Source organism: Aspergillus flavus, chromosome 3, assembly GCF_009017415.1.
Source record: "Aspergillus flavus chromosome 3, complete sequence".
Lineage (NCBI taxonomy): Eukaryota > Fungi > Ascomycota > Eurotiomycetes > Eurotiales > Aspergillaceae > Aspergillus > Aspergillus flavus.
In genome coordinates, this window is record NC_092407.1 from 4,919,253 (window position 1) to 4,944,440 (window position 25,188).

Genomic DNA, 25,188 nt, shown 5'->3' on the forward strand with positions numbered 1-25,188 from the left:
CTAAGTAAGTCATCAGAAGGCTTACGGGTAACATTGTGCAGCTTGGTGCCCAATAGGTCTGTCTTGGCTGCATGACTCCTCCTGGTGGGCACCTCAATTGTGACATAACCATGAACAGCGGTGTGCTTGTCGTGAATGAGACCGTAAAAGTTCCGTACGTTTCTCCAAAGACAGCTGAATACATTAAGGTTTTCTCCCATATGGGTCGATATGGGGGACTAGATCGGACCTCTATGGGCAGAGGATGAGGGGCTGGATCGATAAATCTCATTGGTAACAAATAATCAAATTTGCAGACGCATACGACTAAGTATGCTTTTACTAGCCTGGCACTTTTGCGTGGTATGGACAATTCTGTTTACAGACTTTTCTGGGGAAGGTGCAGAGTAATTTTACTGATGCTTTCCAGAGCCACGTCGTCCTCGGCGACCCACAGATCGACCACACCATTGAATTGTCCCGCTCCACGCTGATAACCCCTCATTTCAATGCATCGTTTACCCGGAAGGCCGGACTTTGGCTGCAGCTTTGCAATGTGCAGATACGTGGCATCTTCAATCGGTCCCTCAGTGGCCGGCCCCAGCACATCGACCAGGTCCTGTCCTTGCTTGTTGCGCGCTTGTATGTACCGGCGGAAATGACCTGTCTTCTTTAGTCGGAAAACTTTGAACTGTGTACCTCCAGCTCCACCGATAATAATTGGGCCTCCAGTTTCAGTCCCAGTCCATGATAGTGGGGGCAACCTATCAACAAGCTCAGAGATGAAAAACAGATCATCAAGCGGGAGAATATGACCGTCCGCAATCACCTCGGGCCAACCCCGGCGCGAGATATCGAGTGGCAGAGAAGGAGCCAGGAGAAGGTTCCACTGATACTTCTCCAGAAGACCTTTAAAGAAGTTTTCCCGGGCCTTTTGGATTGTCAAGTTGTAGTTTGGCGCCACTTTCAGATCCAGGGCGCCGATCAATGCCCAGTATTGGTCTGGGTTTGTGGCTTTATCATAGCGGCGACTGCCCTTGCCTGCAAGGATAGTAAGGGGCACAGGGTTGTCATAATAACCAAACAGACCAGACCGAATGATCTCACACAGGATTTCTTGAGCGTAAACACGGTTCTCCCGCACCGAGGTAAAATCTCTGAAGAGAGGGTCGGGATTCCCTTCTCCAGTGAACAGTGCCATAGCGATATCTCTGGCAAGTTTGGCGGGGACGATCGCCAGGTCCACTACGGTTGCCTCGTCGGAATGGAACCTCTTGTCCTTTGGCACGTCGGGAAGCCTGGCTCCGTGACGATCGACCAGGCGGGAATGGTTCAACAGCACCCCTTCCTGCAAAGTCCAAATCGACGTAAGCCAGGGCTCACGTTCCCTGATTCGTTGTAGGCCCGTACTAAAATTCTGCAGCCATTGCCGTAAAGGGCGTTTGGGATAGTGATTCCGCAGAAACTGCCCCACGTCAGAAGACTGCGCCCAGTTGGTGTCATGCAGCCATATAATGCTGGCCTTGGCATTTTTGTAGATTGCCCTATCCAACCCCTCGATGTTAGTCAAGTCCACGGAGAAAGTGGTAGAGACGAGGACTTACATTTGTTTCCCGATTTCTTGCTCAGCAATGTCTTTATGGGATCCGCCTTGCGGGACACACATCCAGTCCCACCAGACGTAGCGTTTACCCATACTAGTAATGACTTTTTTTGCCTCGTCCAGTGAGATAGCATCTTTTGCTAAGCGTGGAATTTTCCAGTCAATCCCATCTGGAGCATCTTTCTCTGGGACAGTATCTGTTCTGTTCCAGTATTTGCCCCACGTGTACGAGATGATGCCATAACCATACTCGCGATTCTTTGGGTCTTGGTGAAAACGAATGCGAGAATATGCTCTCACTACCCAGTCGTCTAGGTCGAGGAGCCACCGAGGCTGATTAGAAATATTAGGGGGGATTTCAAATCGAGGCTTAGAATTGTTGGAGGCATTTGGGAGGCTAGACATCCTGGATAATACACCGAAAGTCTAGAGTCGGTGCACTGAATTGTGTTTGAGAAAGATTCTCCAGTATTGCTTTGCTTAGTCCTGAAGCGTAGATTGGAGAACGAATATTGTAAACAGAAGTGGCTGCCTGCAGCATCTTATAGTATGTTTATATAGAGTTTATAGTTGGCTCTTAATAAGAGGGATTGTAATGAAAGGCTGGCTGAATGATCGGCTTCGTTTGTGACAGACAGCGAAGCGAAAGTTTAACGGGAGCGAAAAGGTGAAATAGGCGGACGCAGTACAACGGATCAGCATCATTTAAAACCGAAGATCAGTAGGCAACTATGCGTCTGAGCTAGAACAACTCACCAATGTCCTCAGGTGGCATTATAGCGCATGAGCCGCTCAACTTATACGACAACGCTAGAAACACATTAGAGAAGCACTTGTCTTTAGTGACAATACTGACAGATATCCTGAGTTGGTCGAGGAAGCAGAAAAACCGTATACAGAACAATGATCTGTTCACTAGGTGATCGGTAACTGAAAACAGGGAGAGCCAACTGGATTCACAGGAAAATGCAACCGATTTGGACAATTGATTATATTGGATTGGTAGGATCAACGTGGAGAACTGTACGTCTGCTTTACTGTATTGATAGTTCTAGCTGGATGTAACGCCGTCTAACTTGCACTGACTTCAATCTTCTCAGCTTCCACTGGCGGTCAGTGTGGCTATACTTAAGTTCTGCACGGTACACTTTCGACCCGCCGGACTAATGCATAGGCCAGCTCAGGTATATTACACGTGGACTAATAGAACTAGCTAGGACCCATGCTAACTATATAATACTGCTATAGACTATTCAATGGTAGTCACCTGTAACGTGCATTATTCCAAATGCTATTATGTTAAGATGGGCCATTACTAAATTACCACGCACGTCCCTTTCGGACCGTTCCACCAATGTACGGTTCCGGACCGTGTGGCAGTAATAACTTTACTAAGTCAACTTGGATCGCTTGGTCTAGGTGGATTTGACCTTGGGTTTTCTACTCCTCAGTAGAAAATGTGATTAACCAGGTAATTATCCAGGTAGTAAGAGATATAGGAAAATGAGTTGATGCGGATTGGCGGCATTGGGTTACCCTAACCGCTCAGGGTTCTTACTGTCACGACTCACCACCAATAACACCACACTGGATAGTAGATGTCTCCGACAATGTGAAGGCTACATTCATTTAACATATAACTCTGTAATTTCTATCATGAACCCTAGCACTTTAAGCCTAGTTGAATCCAGTCTTCTAACAATCCTATAGCTAATCTAACCATCCAACCATTCAACGGTCGGCATGAGCTCATCCCTTAGCAGCAACCTTGGCATTTAAAAATCTGGCTGCAATGTTGTCATATAGTTAGCTGTAAACGACTAAAGTAATGACGTAACTAAGCCGCAGTCGCCTTGTATTTAGGGATTCTAGAAAAAAGGTACGCTGGCGTACAATTGGCAGAGATGTGAACGTCTAGGATCGGGGACTGAAGTTGGGATTTGAAGCCCTAAATGGGATAAGCTTGAAATTTCCGCTTGATATAACAGTCATGATTGGCTGGATTGACAGCCGGTGGCCATTCCAAAGGGTAACGATCGTCGGTGGATCTCTAGGGCTAGAGAAGATATTTTTACGTCGTGGTTTCCACCAAGCTTATTCAAGCTCAGGGACCATTTATCTATGATGACAGTTGATGCTATACGATCCTTAGTAATATGCGTCATGCTCAGCATTAATCAACCAGGGTCAACGAGTTCTAGAAATCGGGATCGACATGTCCTATGGTCGGGTTCCTTGAAACCAGTTGTATATCTCCCGGATTCTGCTGCCAGCCGGCATGACATCCCGAGCGATCAATGATGAACATTCTAGAGCCCCCAGATGCCGTACAGGGTAGGTGCTCGATACGTTAAAAATCCCTGTAGAAAAATAGAGGGCTCGGTCTGTTGATTGCCAAGGAGTAGATGAGATTTTTCTTTTGTAAGGGTTTCCGGCTGGTCGTGACATCATAGATCCGCCGGCCGGGCGAGAATCCGCTCAATCAGTGCGATAGGGTTGTTTTGCCACGCGACTCACTGATATCAACCAGGGAACATTGGACACAATTAGATAACTCATTGGACATTTAAGCGTACGGTGTCAGAACAGTTGCTCTTGGATATCATGGGCCCACCGCTCGTAGTTTATATAGCAGAAAAGGAAGGAGGGACGCTTTTTTCACATCGTTGATGATGGTATGATATAACTTTTTGATAATACACCGATTTAGCCTATTTTTCTTATTCCCTATTTATACATTGTACATCTTTCCTTTCTAATTTCTCCCCTTCATTTTCCTTTACTCATATATGCTCCATCGTTGGAATTAGACGCCCTTAAAATCCGAGATGCCGGAGGAACAGGACCTGGCCGATGGCCGTCAGGACAGGAACAACGACCTGAATACAATCCAAGAAAATAGAAACGAGTCATCAACAGCCAATGAACAACAAAACAACACGAGACAAGACAGACAGCGCCCACCACTACATTATCACAACACCGGATCACAGCGACCCGCCCGATACTCCCAACTCAGAAGACGCCAGACGAACCAGACAAGTCGGACAAACCAGACAACTCACACAAACCAGACAATTCCCTCTCTTGCTGGCCCACGAGAACCCGACCCTAACTGGACTTACGTTCATCCAGAATATCATGACATGAATCCCGACTATGGGAAGAGCAATGAAGAGCCGGTTTGGGGTTTAGCAAAACCGCTTCCGCGTGTGGTCCGACCAGGTATGCGCCGCCATGATGGCGGGGGGACAACGTCTGCCTATCCGACAGGTCAGAAGGGGGAGTCGGAACCAGTGCCTGAGTTGGAGGCCACTCCGGATCAGGGAGATGAGCATGGAAAAGAAGGCCAAGACGTTTCTAGTCCTGGGCCGGGCGCCCATGGCGATACAATGGTACACCAGGAGATGTCAAATGCGGATGCCCCCGACAGAGTATCGCGTCCGGTAGAAGACGAGGTGACAGAGGATGCGAGCGATCCGTACGGTGGTGAGGCAGAGCATTTTAACAAGTGGTCTAGGGTACGTCACAGACTGCGGGAGCCATTTGCTGAATGGTTAGGGGTAAGAAATATCCTGTCCATACGGAATATTGATTAAGAAATACCGTACTAACAATGGAATTGACAGACTACAGTGGCAATGCTAATCGGACTATGTGCGACTCTGGCAATTTCCACCGGGAAAGGTGATGCAGGCAACAAACTCACTCTCTACTGGGCATGGGGACTGGCAATTACCGTGGGAATCTACATTGCCGGTGGGATCAGCGGTGGACATCTAAACCCGGCCATTTCCATTTCCCTATGGATTTATCGAGGTTTTCCAGGACGGCGATGCATCTACTATGTGATTGCTCAGATTTTGGGGGCTCTCACAGCCGGCGGACTTGCTTATTGCATATACCGCGATTCAATTTTCCACAGCGGTTCCAACAGCGGTACCGGCATCACAATGGGTGCTACTGGTCTAGGATTCTATACCGAGCCCTTGGCGTACGTCCGCAATGTGACGGCATTCTTCAATGAATTTGTCGCTGCTGCTATCTTAATCTGCACAATCTTTGCCATGGGTGACGATAGCAACGCTCCACCCGGTGCGGGTATGCACTCGTTTATCATTGGCCTGCTGATCTTTGTGTTAGCAATCGGTTTTGGTTATAATACTGGAGGGTGTGTATTTCCCTATGTATTGGAAAGTTCTGTGAGAAATGGTCTTGCTAATGGAAGTATAGATGTTTCAACCCAGCCAGAGACCTTGGCCCTCGCTTGGTGGCTCTGATGGCAGGATACGGTGGAAGTACGTTCACGGAAAGAGGGGGATGGTGGTTTTGGGGAGCTTGGCTGGCTACCATCTCCGGTGCCCTGGTCGGGGGCGCAATGTATGACATTTTCATCTTTATTGGTGGAGAGTCTCCGATAAACTATCCACGTACTCGTCGCCAGAGGTCCAAGCTGAAGAAGGAAGCCAAGTGGAGGAGAAGGCTTAATCTGGGGCGCCAGAGGCTGCCCAGTATCGAAGAAGGAATCAAGGAGCTGGATGAATGAGGCTTGACTTTAATCCATATGTATATAGAATTATAGACGAAACATCATTTAATGCGGCTCTGTATTTGCATCCTACATTAATTTGATATCATAATTTATCTCGGATGAATCCTGATTTTCATAAGCTTTTCCATACATAAGTGCATGGACAAATATATCACCAACGAGGCTATGAGTATCTTCGCTAACAAATAGCCGATCTGCCACTTATAGGATTACGACGGCGTCACCATCCTGAACAGTATCCGAAGAATTGTACATGCGTCTTGCGCGAGTAAGATCGAGGAATCGCTCCTGTTTTAAGACATACAACAGTGTTCTTTTAACAGCCATCGACTTACTCGTCTTCTCTAGGAGTATAGCTCTTTCATCATTGCAGCCTGATAAAACCCATGTCTGCTGGATAGGACAGCAGAAATGCGTTTAAGCTGTAAGGGGGCTTTCAGTGTTGTAGTACAATCCGAGGATGGTTAAACCAACCCCCCCCTCTTTCCTGCTCGCCTAGCCTCTTCCTATACCGTGGGAATCTAGTCCAATTACCTATGAGAGGCGTTGATCAGCGATTACCCGGATTGATCGAGACGTATTTGGATGCCCAAGCCCAAAGGTGCAACACGGTAATTTGTCAAGAATAGCTTGACAGATAAATTAAGTTTGAGGGGCGAAGCGCTGGCAAGCACTTATAAGAAGTCATCCCAACCCATAGAATATCAGATGCTCTGGGATACTGCCTTTCTGCTCCCCATCACATGGCTGCATTACACTGCAGCAGCTTATTTGAGCACTAAAAGCTGCTTGTGAAGATAATCTTCCTCAGGTGAGCTTGATATTCCTTTTCGAATAGATTTCTCTAGAAGGCAAAATACTAACGAGCGTTCAGTGCAACAACAACATTTCAAGATGCCACAATAGCAACCCAAAGTAAAACTGCAACCAAAACCATGGAAGAAGGCCAAAGAGCTCGAACCGGAAGTCCATTTTCTGGTAAACATACACTCTTCTGGAGTAAGTCAGATATTCAGCTATAGTTTCTAGATTAACGGTTATTAGTGGCTAGCAGAACCGAAGGGCGCCTATAGTAAACATCCACAGGGTTACTCAGGGACAGCCGGTAAAGACAAGACTAAGACTAAATAAACCACAAATCAACGGGTCTTAATGTATTCTCGGAGGTTCTCGTGTACTTAGGCTAAGTGGGGAATGTTTCTAGAGGCTCTAGTCACATCGTGGAAGCCGCAGGGTCTCTCTATTGCTTTATGGATAGGCAGTATAGGCAATACGATCATTCACCGAGTTCCTCTGTCCCGCAGACTATACCGTGACTTCTTCACCGGGTTTGTTCACTAGCTCGATTTATTCCACCGTAGACTCTCTTTCTGATGCAAATTTTGCTTGGTGGTGGCCCAGCAAAAGAGTCATCGGGGTGCGGCAGCCCGAGCGGAACTTAGTAAACCCCGAGATGGTTTACTTAAAACAGTCTCGAAAGGCTTCTCTTGAGACTCAGAATGATCATTTCCAAACCCAAACCATAAACCCTGTCTACAGAATTGAACAATGGACAAAACCTGGGATGTCATTATTGCTGGCGCTGGGCCAGTAGGTCTTTTCCTCGCCTGTGAACTGGCCATAGCTGGCGTGTCGGTACTTGTACTGGAGCGAGAGATGCAGCCGGAGTCGCCTTGGAAAGAGGGATTGTTTGGGCGTCGCGGTCTCTATACCCCGGCGGTCGAGGCATTTTACCGCCGTGGCATCTTGAAGAGAATTTTCGGTGATGATGAGCGTCCGACGCATTTGAAGAAGACTGAAGGCTTTCAATATGGAGGACACTTTGCGGGCTTGGTGCTTAATGCAAACAACATCGAGTTTTCACGCTGGCCATATCGCTTGCCAGGACCGTCCTTTCTTCCTGGTCCGACTTCTCTTGGACGTCTTGAGGCTGTGTTGTCGGAACGTGCAGAGACGCTGGGTGTCCAGATCCTTAGAGGTATGGAAGTCTCCCGGCTCGCTGATGAAGGTGAATCAGTCAAGGTATGGGCGGGCGACCAGTGGTTTACGGCTCAATGGCTTGTCGGATGTGACGGTGGACGCAGCGCAGTTCGGAAAACTGCTGGATTCGAGTTTGTCGGGACCGAAGCAGAATTCACTGGTTATATTGCGGTATGTGATCTCGACCGACCAGACTTATTGAAGTCAGGTTTCACGCACACAAACTCGGGGATGTACATAGTTAGCGGACCTGGACAGTTGCATGTTATCGATTTTGATAGGAGCTTTGATCGGTCACAAACTATCACGCGGGAACACTTCCAGGAAGTGCTACGGCGAGTGTCGGGCACAAACATCGTTGTCGAAGCGCTTCACCTAGCCTCCTCCTTCACCGATCGCTCGAAGCAAGCAACAGAATATCGTAGAGGACGCATCCTATTGGCTGGTGACAGTGCCCACATACACTCTCCACTGGGCGCGCAAGGATTGAGTACAGGAATTGGCGATGCGATGAATCTCGGCTGGAAGCTTGCGGCTACCGTCAAGGGGTTTGCATCTCCTGGTCTGCTAGACACCTACCACCAAGAGCGGCATCCAGAGGCAGCTCGAGTGCTTGAGTGGACTCGCGCTCAGGTGGCGGCCTTACGCCCTGATCCATATGGCCAGGCTATTGCGAGTCTCATGCGGGACATGATCAATACCCAAGATGGGGCGACTTATCTCGCCGATCGCATCTGGGGACTTTCAGTGCGCTATGGCCCGGGCGACGCGCATCCACTTGTCGGTTCTAGCGCTCCGGATTTTGAATTCGATGATGGAATGCGACTTGGAGCTAAGTTAGGGACAGGATCTTTCTTGGTGATTGACTTTGGGAGCAACAACCAGGTGGCAGAGCATGTGCAGTCCTTGCAGTCTCTGCAGTTCATGATTCAATACTGTGCATGTAGCGCAAAGGAGGAATTCGGGCTCAAGGGGTTACTCTTGCGACCTGATGGTGTGGTCGCATGGGTGTCGACAGAGGAGATAAATATAATACGACTGCATGTTGCATTGTCTCGTTGGATAAGTCTCCGCGGTTTCGAGGCTTAAATAGAGCATAGTATATGGCACATCCAAATAATACACCTACAGTATATAAAGAACGAAGTCTGAGAGATACTAGGACGTATAGGGCCAAACTTGAGCTTATTTACATCCTAGTCAATCTGGGCTGGCCATAAGGCATAGCTGTTTTATTTACTTTCAACACCAGTCACGTCTTGTGAACAAGCCGAGCTACGAGGCCGGATGGCAGGCCAACGACCTCTCCGGTGCATTTTGAAGTCTTCAGCCGGACCAGGGTTACCCTTATTCGTCCGCTACCCCTTTACCTTCTATTGGAATTTCCGACAGTGTAGTTGGATTGTCGCGACTTTGTCTACCTCCAGATGAGGCGGCCTACATAATCTCTCCATGAGAGGAATCTAGCTTCCATTCGATGGATACCTTCTCCTCATGCAATATTATTTTCCAATTCAACATAATCTCTCATTCGTATATTGCTCAGGAGGCCTCACTCTACTCATACTGCATTTCAAGACAAGACTGATCTATAACAGCAATTGTGGAAGGGGGTCGCGTACGAAGGTCCGTAGCTATCACAAAGTCTAGAATCGTCCAGGCCACCCTAAAAATAACGGATGGAAGATAGATATATATTTACCCAAATAGGTACACGCTGTTGCTGCTTTAGGGCAAGTTGAGCCCTCGTCTGTGCACCGCGAACGCAGTTGTCTCCGTACCGTTCCTCTCCTCTACATCCTTTCATTCAATGGTTCCTAGAAGTGTAACCTTGCTGCAATCTGACTCCGTTATATTTCTATATTAGGTTTAAAATGACATACAGCTCCATACAAAATGCATTGACATTTTGAAGCAATAATTTACATCAAGCTGAATCCTCGGAATCACTCTTTGGTGGCTCGGTATCCGATTACTCCTTCCCATCACATAAACAATTTCTGTGCAGTTCAAGTGTCACATAGCAGTTAAATCACCTCTACGCTGCTTTCTGCTGACCTGAAAAGCATCAAGTAGTAAGCTTTACGTTACTGGGTTTGACCCAAATCAGACATGGGCGGATATAAAATTATTATCGGCAGCTCAAACGGCGAACGTCCGGAGGCCGGGAGGTTTCGTGACACAGGGATCTCTACTTCAATCTATATAAGTTCGCTTTGCAATGCAATATTCAGAACGAGCCGTGTGCTGGGATAGAATGTGAACAACTTTGAGTTCCAATCCTATACATCCCTGGAGGCTGAGTTGGGCGAGACATAATACTTGGTTGTTTTTTCGATAGGTATGTAACTACTTCTCCAAAGACAGCGAGCGATACTTTTGATCAAGCACTCTATCTTGTAGACCTCAGAAGGAGTTCTCCCTCAACTCATCTTGTCGATCGCCGGACACCATACTGTTTGAAAAACCTTCGGCAATCAATTACTTCGAGTCCGGATGGAAGACCGTCACTATAATTTGCAATTTGACGAGACAACGGCGGGCGCTCTTTGGTGAGCTACATGAATATGTATAGTAAGTACCGAATATGTATCGATGTTGTTGGATCTTAGTTCTCTCGGCTACCGGTTGATCGATGTGTACCTTCGGCGATGATCCAGAATACCACAAGATACCTTGCCGGATTGGGCACGAGCAAGTATACTCAATTTTAGATCATGGATATATAATGCCACTCTACTCTTCTCCGTTGCCTCCCTCATCGCTCTCCAGTAACAATCACACATAGCAAGCATTCTAGCAATCGTTACTCTTCTTCGTGAAAAGCCCACCCAGCTCCACCCAACCGTCATTAAAATGCGTTTCACTCTCGCTTGCCTCGCTGCCCTTGCGTCTTCCGCGGCCGCCTATATGGTCAACGCCCCAATGACTGGTGATCAAGTCCCCATTCAGGCGGGAACCATAATTACATGGTCTGCTGTTGAGTAAGCCATGGACCGTCTATGCTCTACCATGGATAATAATCCCAGTCAGCTAACATACTATATGTGATCTAGCACCGATCAACCAACATTTGATCTCTGGCTTGTCAACATGCGACACTTCGAACCCTATGCAAGGCAGATCGGCCAAGGTATCAACCGGGATGCCCAGACCTACCGAGTCCAAGGTGTGAGCGGTGTCCCGCCGAAGTATGTACACGTCCTATCATTTGTACTTCGTAACCTGTTAACTGATTCCAATAGCACTGGGTATCAATTCAACTTTGTCCGTCACGGTGCCGATGCGAATGAAGCCAAGGAGCGTCCGTTGGCTCAGTCAGGAGACTTTACTGTTTATAGTGAGGGTACTGTTTAATGCGGCTGCAGTTGATGGAGCTTTGAAAGACTACGTCAGTCCTGAGAGTTATGCTTGATTGCTTGATATTGTGTTGTTTGGCGATAGTGGTGTCTTCCTCTTCCTCTACAATTATGTCTGGTTTATGATTCCATGTACGTGGAAGCATAGGTCACGGTGGATAGAGAGAAGAACAATCGTGGTTTCTGATGAGAAGCCGAATCTTTCGGGTTTATTTTAATGCAGATAGTATGCCAATTGAGTATGACTTGGTGTTTATTGAAGGCAACGACTTTTATATATTTTCTTAGCGACATGCTACAATGTCTGTTTGCCTTGCCGTAGAGCGTGAAGAAAATTCCGATCACGTCGATCATTGCCACGGTGACATCCTATCTATATAAGATGTGATAACTGGGATAGGTCGTAGTGTTCGCCTCCATGGAGGATACATCTTGGGTCAAATCGGTCATTGGGAACAGAGAAGTCACAAGATCTAGTGTTACCGCTTCCCTCCAGGTAGATTGATATTTGATAAGGTAAATACACGATTGACACACCTGCGTCGGGGCATCTAATGAATATGCTTAATTGAATGCGAGATGTGACAAGCCAGTTACTGCTTTAATTGCGAATGATATATAACCTTGGCAAGAATATACGAAAGATCTTACAATATCCTCAATCCCACTCGACCAAAGCGCCAATACCATCATCGTCGCGCTCTTGATCACCTTGTCTCCAACATATAATACATGAGCGATACGCAAAATATATATATCAACTTACCGGGACAGAAGTAGTATACTGACGGTCGCAGGGCGAGAAAGAAGGAAAGTACTGCTACCACATCAGTGCTAGCTTCTGGCCATGCGTCCTCTATTGATCCCACCGTACATTGGCCAACAGAGGTTTGCGCAAATTATACGCCAGGGTCAGCTCAAATTTCATTCCACGAATGGGAAAAAGCGATCGTCGCTGTGAACTTCCCAGAAGCAACCCGATGCCGTGGGGGATCAGCGCAGATGCTCACAACATAATTCGCGTCTTGCGCCATGAGCATTCGAAATGGTGTAGAGCTAGCTACCCAAAGTCATACCAGAAAACCATGTTGACATATTGTCGATTTCACCGATATTCCGTGCAGTGCGCCACGCACGAAGTGGCAGGAGCAAAGACTCCAGAGTATACCCTGAGTTACCGAAACCGGAGCACTAGCATTTTAGCCTCCCTTAGCGGAAACAAGCGTGAAAGTCTAAGCAGATGGTATGATAAGAATTGCGTTATTAATGCTGCGTTGATCGCACCAGATGCGTTTAGCGCTTAATCGGTTCGGAAAAGTTGTCACCGTCCACCATGATTTCGCGAGGCTAACACAGAGAGAGCCGGGAGTGAGAAGGGCTGCATACAGGAGGAACGTAACTCAAAGGAAAACTAGGATTGGTCTAGGTGACCCATGCCAGCTGAATGGATCGCTCCAAAGGCATCAGTGAATCCACCTGAGCTCACGATTTGATGACTGCAGTTTTCCCGCTTAGTCATGTCAGCCTTCGGCTCTGATTTGCTGGATATGTACAGTCAGGGTAAGGAGCCCTATAACGCGGACTCGGGGATCGGGCCAACCCGCGCGGCCCAACATCTCTGTCACTGTGTTGAACCGTTCAAGCGCAAAGAGCTTGCTGTCGGCTCCACTTGGTGGATGAAAACGTGAAAGGGAAAGAGATCCGGTATCCAGGCCGTGGAGTAATTCAATTTCGTGGCTTAGTTGGCGGCCGGCCCCTCCCGAGGGACACTTAATGGACTCGATATCTGAAAAAGAAAATTCCCCAGGACATGGAGGAAAGATGAGAGGCATTAACTCGCCCGTCGGATAAATCATCCCCGAGAGTTAAGTGGCTCGGCCCATGTCGGGTGCAAGACTCGTTTCGGTTGATTAAGATCATCACTCTAGGTCGCTTACTTTATTATTTGTTTTTCATGGTTGGGCTTTTATGTGCTTCCTAATTGTTTGACCGAGAGCTAAAGAGTTATGATGCCATATTTTCGGGAAGAAAAGCATGTAGCACTCGGAAAAATGGGGTTTATTTCTTTGCGTCGTAGCTTTCTTCGATATTATAGTCCACTTTATGCCATATCTCCAAATTTCCTTCCGATTGAGGGTCCCGAACGGGTAAGTTGATCGCTTCCTGGCTAGTCGATGTCGTCAGCACATGAGAAGAAGACTCGCCAAGGCCCTTGTGTGGCCACCATCGTTTGGAACTCGATAGGGCCAAGTATTTCCGATCGGCCGATGGCTTTGTGGAGCCGGTCTCCCTCGAAAGAACACCGGAGGGATGTGATGGATGCCCGTTTTTCGTGGCGTATCTACTATGATACTGCGTCAAGGCCTTGCCGAGGATCTTGCGTAATAAGGGCCACCAACACATGAGGTTGGCCACATAGATGGCGGTGCTGGCTTCGCGGATATACCAGATCTGATAGATAGTCGTATATGGTGAGTGAAAATTGAAATATTTATTCAGGATGGCGGCGATCATCACAAACACTCCCAGACCGAGGACACTGACGAGGAGGATCTTCTTGCGCAGCGGCATCTGCGCCCCCTTCAGTAGGGGAATCGGGATTGCCAACATGCATGCGTCCGACGAGAGGTTGAATACCGCCTGTGTGATGGAATAATGCTGGTAGGTTGCACACTGCTGGTTCTCCGGTGGAACAGCCCAGTATTCGGAGAAAGGTCGACAATACACGGCGAAGTACGTGATCTCAATGACAACGAAGCCGAGGACAACATAGCCGGCGAGAACTTTAACAAAGAGATGCCAGCTCAGCATCTTCGTTAACTTCCAATACATGGCAACCAGACATGTTTTGACACCCCACGTCGACAGGAGCATGCATTGTTCCAGCCCAATTACAATTTTGCTGCCATATATTCGATTCGCCACGTCCTTGGGGTCGGCCAATATCTGCGGGAGTTGTTCATGGAGGAAAAGGTTGGTGTTGTAATGGGAGGAAATATTGATGAGGACCAGCAGCGTCGTGTAGATACCCTAAAGAGTCAGCGAAGTCGCGTGAAATCCCCCGCTGGCTACGCAGGTCGTAAAGCCGGTAGAACAAATATGAAGCACATACAAAGGTAACACTCATAATGTAATCATCCACTATCATGTTGTCAGTATTTGGTATAGAGACAGCCCAGTGACCTGGACGTTCGCGCCATCCGGTGGGTTCTGAAGCCCAGTACGCACCTTGAAGATTTCGGATGCCCCCATTGGATATACTTCGAGCGACGCTGGTTGTTCTCAGCTCCTGATATATGTGAAGAGGACAAACACCGATCGACCTACATTCTCCCGACCCAGATTACCACACCTATACTCCAGAAGACAACTGCTTCCACCAAGAGCTGGTGGGGAGCGGGTGAAACATCTCCCATAGTAGATCGGATGCGATCACTAGGTATGTGTCGAGAAACCGGCAGCGACCGAACGTAGGCGAGGCCAGTTCATTACTCAAACGCCAGCGGGTCAGCGGCGCTCGCAGGGTCTATAAGCTCATTACTTCGTACATATTAATAGTCTACTAGGCCCCGACGATTTGGGCACCAATCAACACACGGGGATTCATGTCCCCAACATGCAGCAAGCTTCACAATTGGAGATATTAATGCCGTGCTCGCGAACCGGTCTGCAGCCTGGGCATGCTTCCAGGATTTACATCCTTGTTTGGTCTGCGCAAGAAAGTAGGTCAAGACGCTAAGCCTGCATGCGACCGAATGAAAGACTCAAACACGATGCTTAGCGTGGAGGGGGTCCAAGCACTGCAACCAACGTGTGCCTAAGTTAGCGTATATGCGCCAATTTTATATCGATCACCCTGCAGCTATCGGAAACTTACGCAATATCTTTCGATTTTTTTCCCTACCTCTCTGCACAATATCTCAAATTCCTGGCGGAGTTTTTTCTTTTCTTTTTCTTTTCTCTGCTTACTTGCTGTTGTTGAAAATTTCCAATTTTAACCCCCTTACTGAGTTTATTATTTAATTTTGGGGTCCTAAAAATGGAGCAGGCTCCGACCAGCGCTAATCACGCCAGTAAGGGAAACATCCAAGTTGATGAAGCACGCCTTGAAGCGGCTTTGGGCCATAAGCAAGAACTGGTCCGTGGGTTCGGGTTGTTTAGTTTGACCAGTCTGGGAATTATAATTGCCAAGTATGTGTCTTTCCCTGCGTATGCGGATGAACTCGACGACCCTAGTTAAAATGACTAATTGATAACAGTTCCTGGGCGGCGACTGGAGGAACTATCGTGACTGCACTGTACAATGGCGGTCCTATGGCCGTCTTGTATGGACTGATCCTGGTCACTATCTTCTATGCATTCATCTCCGCGTCCCTCTCTGAGCTCGCCTCGGCAATTCCTTCAGCGGGTGGTGTCTATCATTGGTCGTCCGTGGTTGCAGGCAAGTATGGTCGCGCTGCAGGCTTTTTCACGGGCTACCTCAATGCCTGCGCCTGGTTGCTGTCGGCGGCTTCAATGAGCTCGGTTCTCGGCAATGAGGCAGTTGCCATGTATCTCCTACGACATCCGGGTGTGGAGTGGCATAGCTGGCAGCCTTTCATTGTCTTCTTGGTTGTACTGTGGATGTGCTGTGCTATTGTATGCTTGGGAAACCGTTACCTCCCGCTCATCAACCGGATATCGTTAGTGCTGTCCATGGGTGGTTGGTTTATTACTATTGTCGTACTGGCCGTGATGCCTAGAGGTCGACACGCCAGCAATGCTCAAGTGTGGAGGATCTACTATAACGAAACTGGCGGCTGGTCCGACGGCATCTGCTTTCTCTCTGGACTCTTGAATGCTGCCTTCGCAGTTGGTACACCTGATTGTATTAGCCACTTATCGGAAGAGGGTATGTACAGATATATCCTGGCTTCTTAATCCCCCGGTGCTGTCATACCGCGTTTGCTTCCTTGAACCCAGGTTATGCTAACAATACCTGACCCTTATAGTCCCCCAGCCAGAAAGAAAGGTCCCACAGGGCATCATGCTGCAGCTGCTAACAGCCTTTCTGACCGCGTTCGTGTATCTCATTGCACTGTTCTACGGAATTAATGATATTGACGCCGTTTTCAATACCAACGTTAATTATTTCCCTGTCGCCGAGATCTACCTGCAGGCAACGGGGTCCACAGCGGGAGCAGTAGGACTTATCTCCCTGCTTTTCCTAGCCACGTTTCCCACGCTGGTAGGAACCCTTACAACCGGCGGCCGGATGTGGTGGTCACTTGCGCGCGACAACGCCACTCCCTTTCCTTTATTCTTTGGTCAGGTGCACCCCACGCTGGATTGCCCGGTCAATGCCACAGTGGCCATGGCAGTGATGGTTTCCTGTCTGGGCTGTGTTTATGTGGGCAGCACCACCGCGTTCCAAGCGTTGATCTCGTCATTTATTGTTTTGAGCACACTCTCCTATGCCGGGGCCATTGTTCCGCATATTCTATCCCGGCGACGAAGTGTTGTCCTGGGACCCTTTGCCATGCCCCACAAGATTGGATATGTGGTTAATATCCTTGCGGTACTCTACATCGCTGTCACGGTGGTCTTCTTCTGCTTCCCTTTTACCTTGCCTGTCACTGTTCAGAATATGAACTACACCAGTGTTATCACTGTCGGTCTTATGACCCTCGTCGGCATTTGGTGGTTGTTCCAGGGTATGAGGACTTATAAGGGTCCTACCTATAGTCGGGAGGCGGCTGAACGGCTGGCGATGGGGAAACAGGAATCGTCGGCTGAGATGAGCGCCATGGACGGAATGTAAAATATCATACCACGACTGTAGTAATGAGGTTTTGTATTATACGTTAGGAAAAGGCAAAATTGAAGACAAGTCCCTAGGCATTTATGTTTGGTTAGGCATGACGGGTATAGTGAGTTCTAGTATAACCAGCATTAGCTTTGTGATAAAGTCGTACACAGCTCGACTAGGTGCGGTTGTATATAGTGATATATCCTTACCATGCCTATCCGGCTAGAATATGGATAAGAGCGTGATGCCCAGAAAGGCCCATACAATTACATTGCATGTTTCTGTGGGCCTCGTACGGTACTTGAGTCTAGTACTCTTATCAAATTTCTCGTCGAACTGAAATCGGTCGGTCTGTAACTATCCTAGGAGTGAGCCTCAAGGGCTAGCATACAAAACTGGAAAGGCTACAAACACTGAATGGAGCCGAGTGGGAAGTGAAAGTTGTATCAAAGGCTACGTAGGAGGAAAACCAAGTAGGCGCTAAAATTGCAAGGAGAAAGGAGAGAGAGAGCCTAGAGGGCAGAGAAAATCGATTTATGATTTAAAGAGGAGCCTTGGAGCACAGGCTAGCATATTCCACCACACTGAGTGATTCTGCAGATTGCGCAGCGAAAAAGAACATCATGGTAATCATGAAGGGACTTCCCAGTGCCCACACGAAGTGCGTGAATAGCTGACTGAGTTAATCTCTTCGTTGATATTTTCAAAAGGCACCAGTCAAGCCGTTATCCTCGACAATACCACCTCGGAACAGCGCATCAATAGCTGCCGTGTAAATAGCCTCTGACGTCTTTCGTGCAATAGTACCTTTCGGGGTTCTTGCAAAGCCAACTTCAGGATCAGTCAGGAGAATACGGGATCGCGAGATCTTGCCTTGCGTGGGTGCAGCGCCGTTTGCTTCTACAACTGATGGCCATATCTTGTCAACAAATTCCTCTCTGTTCTCGTGGCTCACGGACTGCACTGGCTCAATTATAAGTACAACCGCTGGACGGGCGTTTCCGACAACCAGCGCGCCAGCGATATTAGGATCTCCTTGGAGAGCCGTCTCCATGGGAACTGGAAACACCTTAGCGCTAGTTCCTAACGCGATGAGATCGTCAGTGCGAGAGTGGAACTGCCACAAGCCTGCCTTTGTAGGATGAGGAGTGAATAGATCCTTCGTGCGCCATTCCTTTACATCCGGGAATGTATGTGACAGAGTGCGCCGCCCACGGAATTTCTCATCCTGATGCAGCACCAGCTCATAAAGACCGGAGCCCTCCTCCACCCTCTGCATATCACACTCCTCGGCAGGATTAGGCTCAAGGTACTGCCATTCTCCGGGCTGCGGAACAAGCATCTGGATCTGGCCGCTCTCAATAGACCCGTACATTTGACAAAGGTCAGTCAATTCGCTGAGCTTTTGCCCGACACTTGGAGCTAGAGGTCCGCCGCCAAAGAGTACAAAGTCGAGACCTTCTGCCTTCTTGCGCGCATCTGGGTCGCATGTCCACCACTGCTCGATAGTAGATGGGGGAAGATAAAGGGCTCGGACTGTCGTCTGGTTTGTAATAGAGCTTACTAGCTGACCGCTGGGTGGCATAGTTGAGGGTCCCCAAACGGTTGTAGCGGTCGTGGAGAAAGTGGGGATGACCATGAATGCCATTGTACCACCCAGCTTCTTTTCGTTAGTTGTATGATCACAGAAAGGAACAGGTCTCAAGGGGGGCATTTCTTACATGGAATGGCGGGAAGCAACAGTAGAATCGCCCGGGAGGGGAAAAATCGAACTGTTTAGCATTCTGTGGCCGACGCCCTTCCGGGACAGGGATATTCCGATCAGAATCAGTACAGGCGAATGCAGCATGTGTATAGTACACAATCTTTGGGAGTCCTGGATTTACAGCCCTAGTCAGAATCCATCTAGTAGGCTTTAAAAGGGGGGAGTGTACCTGTGGACCCAGACGTGTGCATAGCAAGGCATCTTTCGTCTTTGACGTCCGCAAACAAAACATCAAAAGGGTACGGAGGGGACTGGCCATTCAGTACTTCATCCACGGATGGCACCGCCGTATAGGGTATCTGAGCTGTGGAGCTAAGCTGCTGGATGCCTTTCACAACCGGTTCCATTAAATCGGCGTAGAGAACAAGATTAACTTTCGCCTCAAGCAGCAAATACAGGTTGTGGTCAGGCGGGTTTCGAGGTGATACCCAGAATGTCTTAAGAATTAATAATCAGCTGCATGTCAAGCCTTAGAAACAATATTCCGAATCGTACCGTCCATCCAGCTTTAATTGCTGCGAACAAAAGAACGGGATATCGGATATCTGGTACTCCGACATATGCTAGAACTTTCTTCTCTTTAGGGACATCCTTGAAATGACCATCTAACCACCAGGCCATAAAGTTGACCGCGGTAGCCATTGTCTTCATGTCGACATCTCGAAAGCCATCCGCAATATTTTGCGTTCTTGGCATGGAGTTGAATACGCGATTGGGCTCATTATGGGCATGATAGTCGATGACGTGGGGAAGCAATCTCTGGCCCCTGAATTCCTCTGCCCCCCGAAGCCATGGTTTGTTATGGTTGTGAATAGACATTGTGAGTAAAGCCAGGTTATATCAAAACGAATTTGCCATTAGAGGTACGAACGAAATGAGTTGGTGGTACCATAGGCCGGGTCCCCATTATATATGGTGGGCATCCACGATAATATGCATGGAGGTGGAGATATTTGCCCGTAGTCCACTTTGTGCTGTAATGCAGCGATCACTACAACTTGGAATCCTTCCCCTGCACAATAGAGCAAGCTAAAACGATAACCGCCGAAAAGGACAAAAAAAAAAAAGTGGAGACGGTGGCGTACGGTTGTATTAGACAGCTCGCATTAGCCTCAAGGCGAGGAGCCCGTCAAAAGCCAACAGAATAGAGGAGAAGTTGGCTCAAGCATACACCCTTTGTCTCCTAGTCACTCTGCGTAAGCTTCGAGGCTGCCTTCAATGGGGCATGGTTGGAGGCTATCTCATATCCCTGCATTAGACTTGTTCTGAACCGTGAGCCCCGCCCCCACTTGAGATGGGATTGTTTGTCGGTCTATGAAGTTGCCAGGAGAGGAGTTAAATTACAGTGCTGTCATTAGGTGCATTGAGCAATTTTTCAAAGAGAAAGCTAGCTAACGAGGAAGTGAAAGTGTATAATTAGCTATGGATAGACAAGTCCCAGGTACCCCGCCGGTTGTCTCTCTTTTTAAGTCTAATATTAAAGCGTTGTCTAGGTTACATAGATTACTCTTACCTACTTAGATAGTACCAAGAATCTAGATTCCAAACAATATTACTATGTTAAGCAACCTGCATTAGGGTCTCTTAGCCCGAACCCGCTTCGGCTCAGGTTTCCCGGATCCCCGATTAACTCTAGCTTTGGTGTGAGACGAGCCTCTAAGGTAAATTTTATTTTGCAAGAGAAAGGCTGCTTTATATAATGGAAAAATAAACTGCTCAATTTTGGACTATAGACGAGACGTGTCTTGTGAAGTACATTCAATACGACGATTCCCCTTGATGCCTTGAGCCAGGAAACGTTGAATGTTGGATTTACGTACATCATGTCATCGTATCCTAGCACGAGGACAAGTCCAGATGGCTTTTACGCATCCGCCTTGATGATCTCTGCGGCTCGCTCAGCGACGGCATACACAGTACTCATGATGTTGCCCACGGTGATCAGCGGCAGAATACTGGCCTCACAGACTCGCAAATTGGTCGTTCCATGTACCCTTAGCTTTTCATCAACTGCGCCACCCTGCTCTCGCGGTAGCATAGCCGCGGTGCCGCAGGGATGGTACGTAGTCGTCGCAGTATCACGTAGGTACTGCTTAGCAGACTCGAGGTTGGTGAGGAACGCCCGTTCAGCTTAGGACACTGAGACAGAGGCTCCACTTTGTGAAGTTTCTCCACGTCTAACAGATTGTATGCCATGATATCCAGATCCAAGGGATGTAAAAAGTAACGGGTATCAACAGCCGGCTTGTTCCTCCAAGTTCGCAGACGAAATGTGGACGCTGTCACGAGAAAGGGAATACCCTGAACAACACCAAGGCTGATAAAATTGCCCGGCAGAAGCTTCTGGCCAACGAAATCGTACCGGTCTTGTGCAGATTCGCCTGGCAATTGAACATAAATTGGGCCCAAGTGGGAGAATCAGGCTCTTTCAAGATACCGCGAATCGCTGGTTCCCGATCGTCAGTGTCGGAAAGGAAGCGGTCCATAAGGTCCTTGATATGCTTTTCGTATCTGGCACCATTTTCGTCCAGGCAGGGCATAAAGGCAGTTGACTGAACACCGCCTATAGTCAGAGGACTAGCATTGTGTTCGTAATATAGCTTTGTAGCTTCCTCCATTGTCTCTGTCTCTTGACGCATTAGGGCGTCTCCCATAATAACCCCTTCAACTACCTCGAAGCTAATACCGGTCATTAGCTGGTCCTGAAGGTTTTCTCCAACATTCGAATTATCAACAACAACAGAGATTCTGTATCGATCTAGGATCTCCTTGTTTCCAATTCCGGATAGTTCGAGGATCTTAGGGGTATTGAGAGCGCCACACGAAAGAATCACCTCCTTCTTTGCCTCAGTTGTGTGAGTCCCACCGCCGGTGATGACCTTAACCCCGGTAGCTGTTGTTTCATTAAAGAGGACCTTTTGCACAAGTGCCTCTGTTATAATAGAGGCACCCGGTCGTTGTTTTGCGCGGATACCACGCTGTTGCAGCAAAGCTTCTGGTCTTCGTCTTAGAGTCGACATTTACCTGAGCCGTGTTATTGCTCGAGCTAGATAGATACAGTCCATTTTTGTCTGGAAATAATGGCCCCCTTTCTTTGCTATTTGATGTCTATGTATGATGGATGCTTTTAGAAGTAGACAACTTTCTGTTTGCATATATGTATACGTCCTCGAGCTGCAACCCATATGTTAGTGTATAGTAGTTGATGGATTTCTGACTGAATATATGAAGATACGATCACCTTTCTCGATGGAATCCGACCAAAAACTTCGGAGATTCCAGAACCCAGGGTATTTATCTGTATTAAGGGTTATTGAGCTTGAGCTATCCGACACTTGATATCTTTGACCCAATATAAACAATATATATTCAAATATGTCGAGTATATATATATATAGTTGAATTTTGTCTTTGTCGGCTTTAATTCATGGCTTCCTTTTGGCTTCCTTTGGCTCCCTTATACTCCGTACAGTGGGAGCACTTATCATATTGCTCAGTGAAATACATGCCATATCATTCAATCATCAAAATTCACCCTTGTCATAGTTTAAACTGTCATCACAACAGGAAAGATAAGCGTCAACGTCGACTCTCTGCTCGTTCTTCTCAGGCGGTTCCACACTTTCCGCGCACGTAGCCAATAATACATCCTCCAATGATCCCATTGCCGGGGGCAGTGCCACCTTTTCGATCCCCTTGATTATCGCGTCGACCTCATGACGATGAGTCGAAATATTAATAACATTTGGCAACACGCGTCTGTCTGGAGGGACAAATTGAACTCGAGCAGTGAGACTGTCCCATGCTCTTTGGGAATAGTATCTCTTCCATGAAGTTGGTTTGAGGTCGAAAAGGGCTACGAAATCGTCAAAGCTCAATTGAGACGATAGAATTTCTTTATCTCGTGTCTGAGCTAATTCCAATGACTGTAGACATGTGCGGACCATGTGCAGCCAGAACCGGGCTTGCGTTTCCGAATATGGTGGTATCCCCTTGTTTGAAGCCCGTAGACGGATCGTCGTTGATTGGAGTGTGGCAAGGGCTTGTCGTACGGCATCTTCGTCGCATGATTCTGAGATGTGTTTGCATTGCCTGATGAACACAAAAGCGAATCGTATCAGTCTGGCTGGATCCCCTTGTAGCGTAGATAGACTGGCAGGCATGTCAAGAGCAGATGTCAGGACAGGCAGTGGCTGACGATCAGGAGGGACCCATGAATCCCATGCTCGTGGGCTAAAAAGATGTTTTGTATTATAATACGAGCTCCAGAGACGAGGGTCCATCACGGACGGTGTATGAAATAAAACATTGTAAAAATCGGTCCATAACGGATTACTACCAAGTTTCTTTCTCATCCTGTAGTCCCTGATGGCGATCTGTATCTGTAAGATCCAGAAAACAGTCATCGTGCTGTTGACAAGCTCTTAGTATACTAGGCTCTTAAACGGACATTGATTGAGAGCTTACCGATGTTCCCTATTTCCAAATTTCTCTGGCTGACTGTTTCGCAACCGCCTTAAATGGGCAAGCATAGTATCGGCCATAGCAAATGTGCTCCTTCTTTGTTGCACATACTCCAAAACAAGAATATACGTGACCTTGAGGTGGGCATGATGGTCCCACACTGGTATATCTCCAGTAACAAACGAGTTCCAAAAGGCCTGGACATTGACAGAATCCTGTGAAGCTTTTCTATTGATAGGTTCGCTGAGTCTCGGACTGGATACTGTGTCCTCTGCTATCTCTGGAGCCGGGTTAGGCTCGGGATCCTGCTCAGGCTCAGTGCGAGGTTGAGGCTGTGGTTTCGGTCGAGTCCGCAGAAGAAGATTCGCAGATGAATGGAGTTGGTGAAGAATTTCCTGAACCCCTTCTCCCGTTTTGGCGCTGAGCTTGTGATCCAAAATCTTCCATGAGAGTTGATCGTACTTAGCCATCTCCTTCTCATACTTTTTCCGCAGCCCGTCGACAATCTCTGGGGCACTTTCTGCGGGAAGCGTGTCTTGTTTATTTAGGAGAATCCACATATGTTTAGAACCGTGCTTATGGACAAAGTCGACAAAGTAGTGAAAATCATAGATCGGCTCTGGCTGTTGCGGATCGCAGTTGTGGATAAAGAGAACAATATCTGTCCCAGGAAAGTAGCTGTGGATCAGTTGCTTGACAGACCTCCTAGACACTGTATCTCATCATTGGTATGCGATTATTATGAAGAGGAAATTAAGGGCTGGCCTTATAGTACAATCCAGAACAGGCATACTCGGGCTCACTCACTGGACATGTCCCAAATAGTCCATCGATACTTTCTCGGGTATTCGACTGTCTCAACATTGAAGCCGATAGTTGGAACGGTATTGACCAACTCTCCCAGCTTCATCTGGTAAAGTAGAGTAGTCTTACCACAATCATAATCACCCAGCAAGATGACTCTAAATTCGAGAGTCCTGAATGGCCACGTAACCCATTCAACAATAGCTTCGGGGACTGCTCATCAGCATGCTATATAGTACACCCACATTTCAAGTCACTTACAACTCATGTTGCCTCCATCCAAGTCTTGAATTGTCTAAGGCGGGATATGAGAGGGAACGTGCAAGTATAAAAGAAATGGAGTCTGCAGCTTGGGGGTGGACGGTTCACAGGACGCTTGCTGCTGCCTGACTTGCGTTGAATACGAGAGATCTGCAATGTGTCCACTGCTACCGCTCGTCAGCCAAGGCATAGATCGTATATACAGGCAGTGATGAACCATAGCAAATCTAGGCAGAAGGGGTTGTTTTGTGTCCGAATCTAGGGTTCTGGCTCGCTTTAACGTGAACAGTGTAGCATACGGCTTCTGTCGATATTTATATCCATAGGTAATATACTGCTAGCACACATTCGATATGCCCACGAGCCTTAACCTCAGTTATGAGTATTTACCGAAACCCTGGAGAGCTATTAAGGATTAATCTCATCCTCAATCCATCCTTTGAGTTTGACTTTTAACTTATTTTGGTTACTTTCTTCTAAAGGTTGTTGCACTTGCGACGGGGCAGAGAAGTCATGTGAAGAGACCAGGAACGCAATGGAATGTTTGGAGGGTTTAGATTGTTTGTGCTTTTTGAAATGTTTGAAATATTTGACAAGAAACTGGCCTTCGGGTCAACATCCGCCCGAGCGGAT

General features: G+C 47.7%; 9 protein-coding genes across 9 annotated transcripts; 4 read left to right on the forward strand and 5 right to left on the reverse strand.

The window, feature by feature from the left end:
• Positions 1 to 358: 358 nt before the first annotated feature.
• Positions 359 to 2,051, reverse strand: F9C07_7742 (uncharacterized protein; the record flags this gene model as incomplete). The annotated part of the gene is made up of 2 exons (XM_041291494.2): positions 1,584 to 2,051; positions 359 to 1,523 (listed from the first exon to the last, which is right to left on the reverse strand). Exons 1-2 carry the CDS (start codon positions 1,985 to 1,987, stop codon positions 359 to 361), a joined length of 1,569 nt encoding a protein of 522 aa, XP_041145409.1. The 5' UTR covers positions 1,988 to 2,051.
• Positions 2,052 to 4,112: 2,061 nt separating this feature from the next.
• Positions 4,113 to 6,351, forward strand: F9C07_2282757 (putative aquaporin). The gene is made up of 4 exons (XM_041291506.2): positions 4,113 to 4,257; positions 4,393 to 5,145; positions 5,212 to 5,753; positions 5,816 to 6,351. Exons 1-4 carry the CDS (start codon positions 4,252 to 4,254, stop codon positions 6,126 to 6,128), a joined length of 1,614 nt encoding a protein of 537 aa, XP_041145410.2. The 5' UTR covers positions 4,113 to 4,251; the 3' UTR covers positions 6,129 to 6,351.
• Positions 6,352 to 7,682: 1,331 nt separating this feature from the next.
• Positions 7,683 to 9,203, forward strand: F9C07_7744 (putative pentachlorophenol 4-monooxygenase; the record flags this gene model as incomplete). Its single annotated transcript, XM_041285612.1, has 1 exon — positions 7,683 to 9,203. The coding sequence occupies one exon, from the start codon at positions 7,683 to 7,685 to the stop codon at positions 9,201 to 9,203; it is 1,521 nt and encodes a 506-aa protein (XP_041145411.1).
• A 1,662-nt stretch (positions 9,204 to 10,865) lies between these two features.
• On the forward strand, positions 10,866 to 11,796 carry F9C07_2282759 (uncharacterized protein). The gene is made up of 3 exons (XM_041291507.2): positions 10,866 to 11,098; positions 11,171 to 11,305; positions 11,360 to 11,796. The coding sequence occupies exons 1-3, from the start codon at positions 10,971 to 10,973 to the stop codon at positions 11,469 to 11,471; spliced, it is 375 nt and encodes a 124-aa protein (XP_041145412.1). The 5' UTR covers positions 10,866 to 10,970; the 3' UTR covers positions 11,472 to 11,796.
• Positions 11,797 to 13,430: 1,634 nt separating this feature from the next.
• Positions 13,431 to 15,100, reverse strand: F9C07_1480307 (uncharacterized protein). The gene is made up of 4 exons (XM_041285616.2): positions 14,801 to 15,100; positions 14,702 to 14,745; positions 14,586 to 14,614; positions 13,431 to 14,503 (listed from the first exon to the last, which is right to left on the reverse strand). Exons 1-4 carry the CDS (start codon positions 14,887 to 14,889, stop codon positions 13,532 to 13,534), a joined length of 1,134 nt encoding a protein of 377 aa, XP_041145413.2. The 5' UTR covers positions 14,890 to 15,100; the 3' UTR covers positions 13,431 to 13,531.
• Positions 15,101 to 15,231: 131 nt separating this feature from the next.
• Positions 15,232 to 17,353, forward strand: F9C07_2282761 (putative choline transport protein). The gene is made up of 3 exons (XM_041291508.2): positions 15,232 to 15,664; positions 15,733 to 16,364; positions 16,465 to 17,353. The coding sequence occupies exons 1-3, from the start codon at positions 15,513 to 15,515 to the stop codon at positions 17,271 to 17,273; spliced, it is 1,593 nt and encodes a 530-aa protein (XP_041145414.1). The 5' UTR covers positions 15,232 to 15,512; the 3' UTR covers positions 17,274 to 17,353.
• A 238-nt stretch (positions 17,354 to 17,591) lies between these two features.
• Positions 17,592 to 20,610, reverse strand: F9C07_2282762 (uncharacterized protein). Its single transcript, XM_041291495.2, has 4 exons — positions 19,522 to 20,610; positions 19,196 to 19,463; positions 18,983 to 19,137; positions 17,592 to 18,921 (listed from the first exon to the last, which is right to left on the reverse strand). The coding sequence occupies exons 1-4, from the start codon at positions 19,843 to 19,845 to the stop codon at positions 17,965 to 17,967; spliced, it is 1,704 nt and encodes a 567-aa protein (XP_041145415.1). The 5' UTR covers positions 19,846 to 20,610; the 3' UTR covers positions 17,592 to 17,964.
• A 20-nt stretch (positions 20,611 to 20,630) lies between these two features.
• F9C07_2282764 (uncharacterized protein) lies at positions 20,631 to 25,106 on the reverse strand. The gene is made up of 4 exons (XM_071510582.1): positions 24,556 to 25,106; positions 24,298 to 24,498; positions 23,494 to 24,202; positions 20,631 to 23,436 (listed from the first exon to the last, which is right to left on the reverse strand). The coding sequence occupies exons 1-4, from the start codon at positions 24,560 to 24,562 to the stop codon at positions 22,551 to 22,553; spliced, it is 1,803 nt and encodes a 600-aa protein (XP_071365336.1). The 5' UTR covers positions 24,563 to 25,106; the 3' UTR covers positions 20,631 to 22,550.
• Positions 20,891 to 22,046, reverse strand: F9C07_2105688 (uncharacterized protein; the record flags this gene model as incomplete). Its single annotated transcript, XM_071508994.1, has 2 exons — positions 20,891 to 21,156; positions 21,389 to 22,046. 2 exons carry the CDS (start codon positions 22,044 to 22,046, stop codon positions 20,891 to 20,893), a joined length of 924 nt encoding a protein of 307 aa, XP_071365335.1.
• Positions 25,107 to 25,188: the final 82 nt, after the last annotated feature.

Excerpts from the sequence above, each read along its gene's own strand:
- F9C07_2282757 (XM_041291506.2), top strand. Across the intron at positions 5,146-5,211 it reads CATTTGCTGAATGGTTAGGG|ACTACAGTGGCAATGCTAAT; the intron begins GTAAGAAATATC and ends TGGAATTGACAG. Across the intron at positions 5,754-5,815 it reads TTTGGTTATAATACTGGAGG|ATGTTTCAACCCAGCCAGAG; the intron begins GTGTGTATTTCC and ends ATGGAAGTATAG.
- F9C07_2282759 (XM_041291507.2), top strand. The coding sequence starts at position 10,971 with ATGCGTTTCACTCTCGCTTGCCTCGCTGCCCTTGCGTCTTCCGCGGCC. Across the intron at positions 11,099-11,170 it reads ATTACATGGTCTGCTGTTGA|CACCGATCAACCAACATTTG; the intron begins GTAAGCCATGGA and ends TATGTGATCTAG. Across the intron at positions 11,306-11,359 it reads GTGAGCGGTGTCCCGCCGAA|CACTGGGTATCAATTCAACT; the intron begins GTATGTACACGT and ends TGATTCCAATAG.
- F9C07_1480307 (XM_041285616.2), bottom strand. The coding sequence starts at position 14,889 with ATGGGAGATGTTTCACCCGCTCCCCACCAGCTCTTGGTGGAAGCAGTT. Across the intron at positions 14,615-14,701 it reads GGGCATCCGAAATCTTCAAG|TGGATGATTACATTATGAGT; the intron begins GTGCGTACTGGG and ends ACAACATGATAG. Across the intron at positions 14,504-14,585 it reads ACATTATGAGTGTTACCTTT|GGTATCTACACGACGCTGCT; the intron begins GTATGTGCTTCA and ends CTGACTCTTTAG.
- F9C07_2282761 (XM_041291508.2), top strand. The coding sequence starts at position 15,513 with ATGGAGCAGGCTCCGACCAGCGCTAATCACGCCAGTAAGGGAAACATC. Across the intron at positions 15,665-15,732 it reads CTGGGAATTATAATTGCCAA|TTCCTGGGCGGCGACTGGAG; the intron begins GTATGTGTCTTT and ends AATTGATAACAG. Across the intron at positions 16,365-16,464 it reads TAGCCACTTATCGGAAGAGG|TCCCCCAGCCAGAAAGAAAG; the intron begins GTATGTACAGAT and ends TGACCCTTATAG.
- F9C07_2282762 (XM_041291495.2), bottom strand. The coding sequence starts at position 19,845 with ATGTCTATTCACAACCATAACAAACCATGGCTTCGGGGGGCAGAGGAA. Across the intron at positions 19,464-19,521 it reads CAATTAAAGCTGGATGGACG|ACATTCTGGGTATCACCTCG; the intron begins GTACGATTCGGA and ends TTAATTCTTAAG. Across the intron at positions 18,922-18,982 it reads GTTGCTTCCCGCCATTCCAT|CTGGGTGGTACAATGGCATT; the intron begins GTAAGAAATGCC and ends AACGAAAAGAAG.
- F9C07_2282764 (XM_071510582.1), bottom strand. Across the intron at positions 24,203-24,297 it reads GACTATTTGGGACATGTCCA|TGTCTAGGAGGTCTGTCAAG; the intron begins GTGAGTGAGCCC and ends GATGAGATACAG. Across the intron at positions 23,437-23,493 it reads TTTGGAAATAGGGAACATCG|CACGATGACTGTTTTCTGGA; the intron begins GTAAGCTCTCAA and ends GCTTGTCAACAG.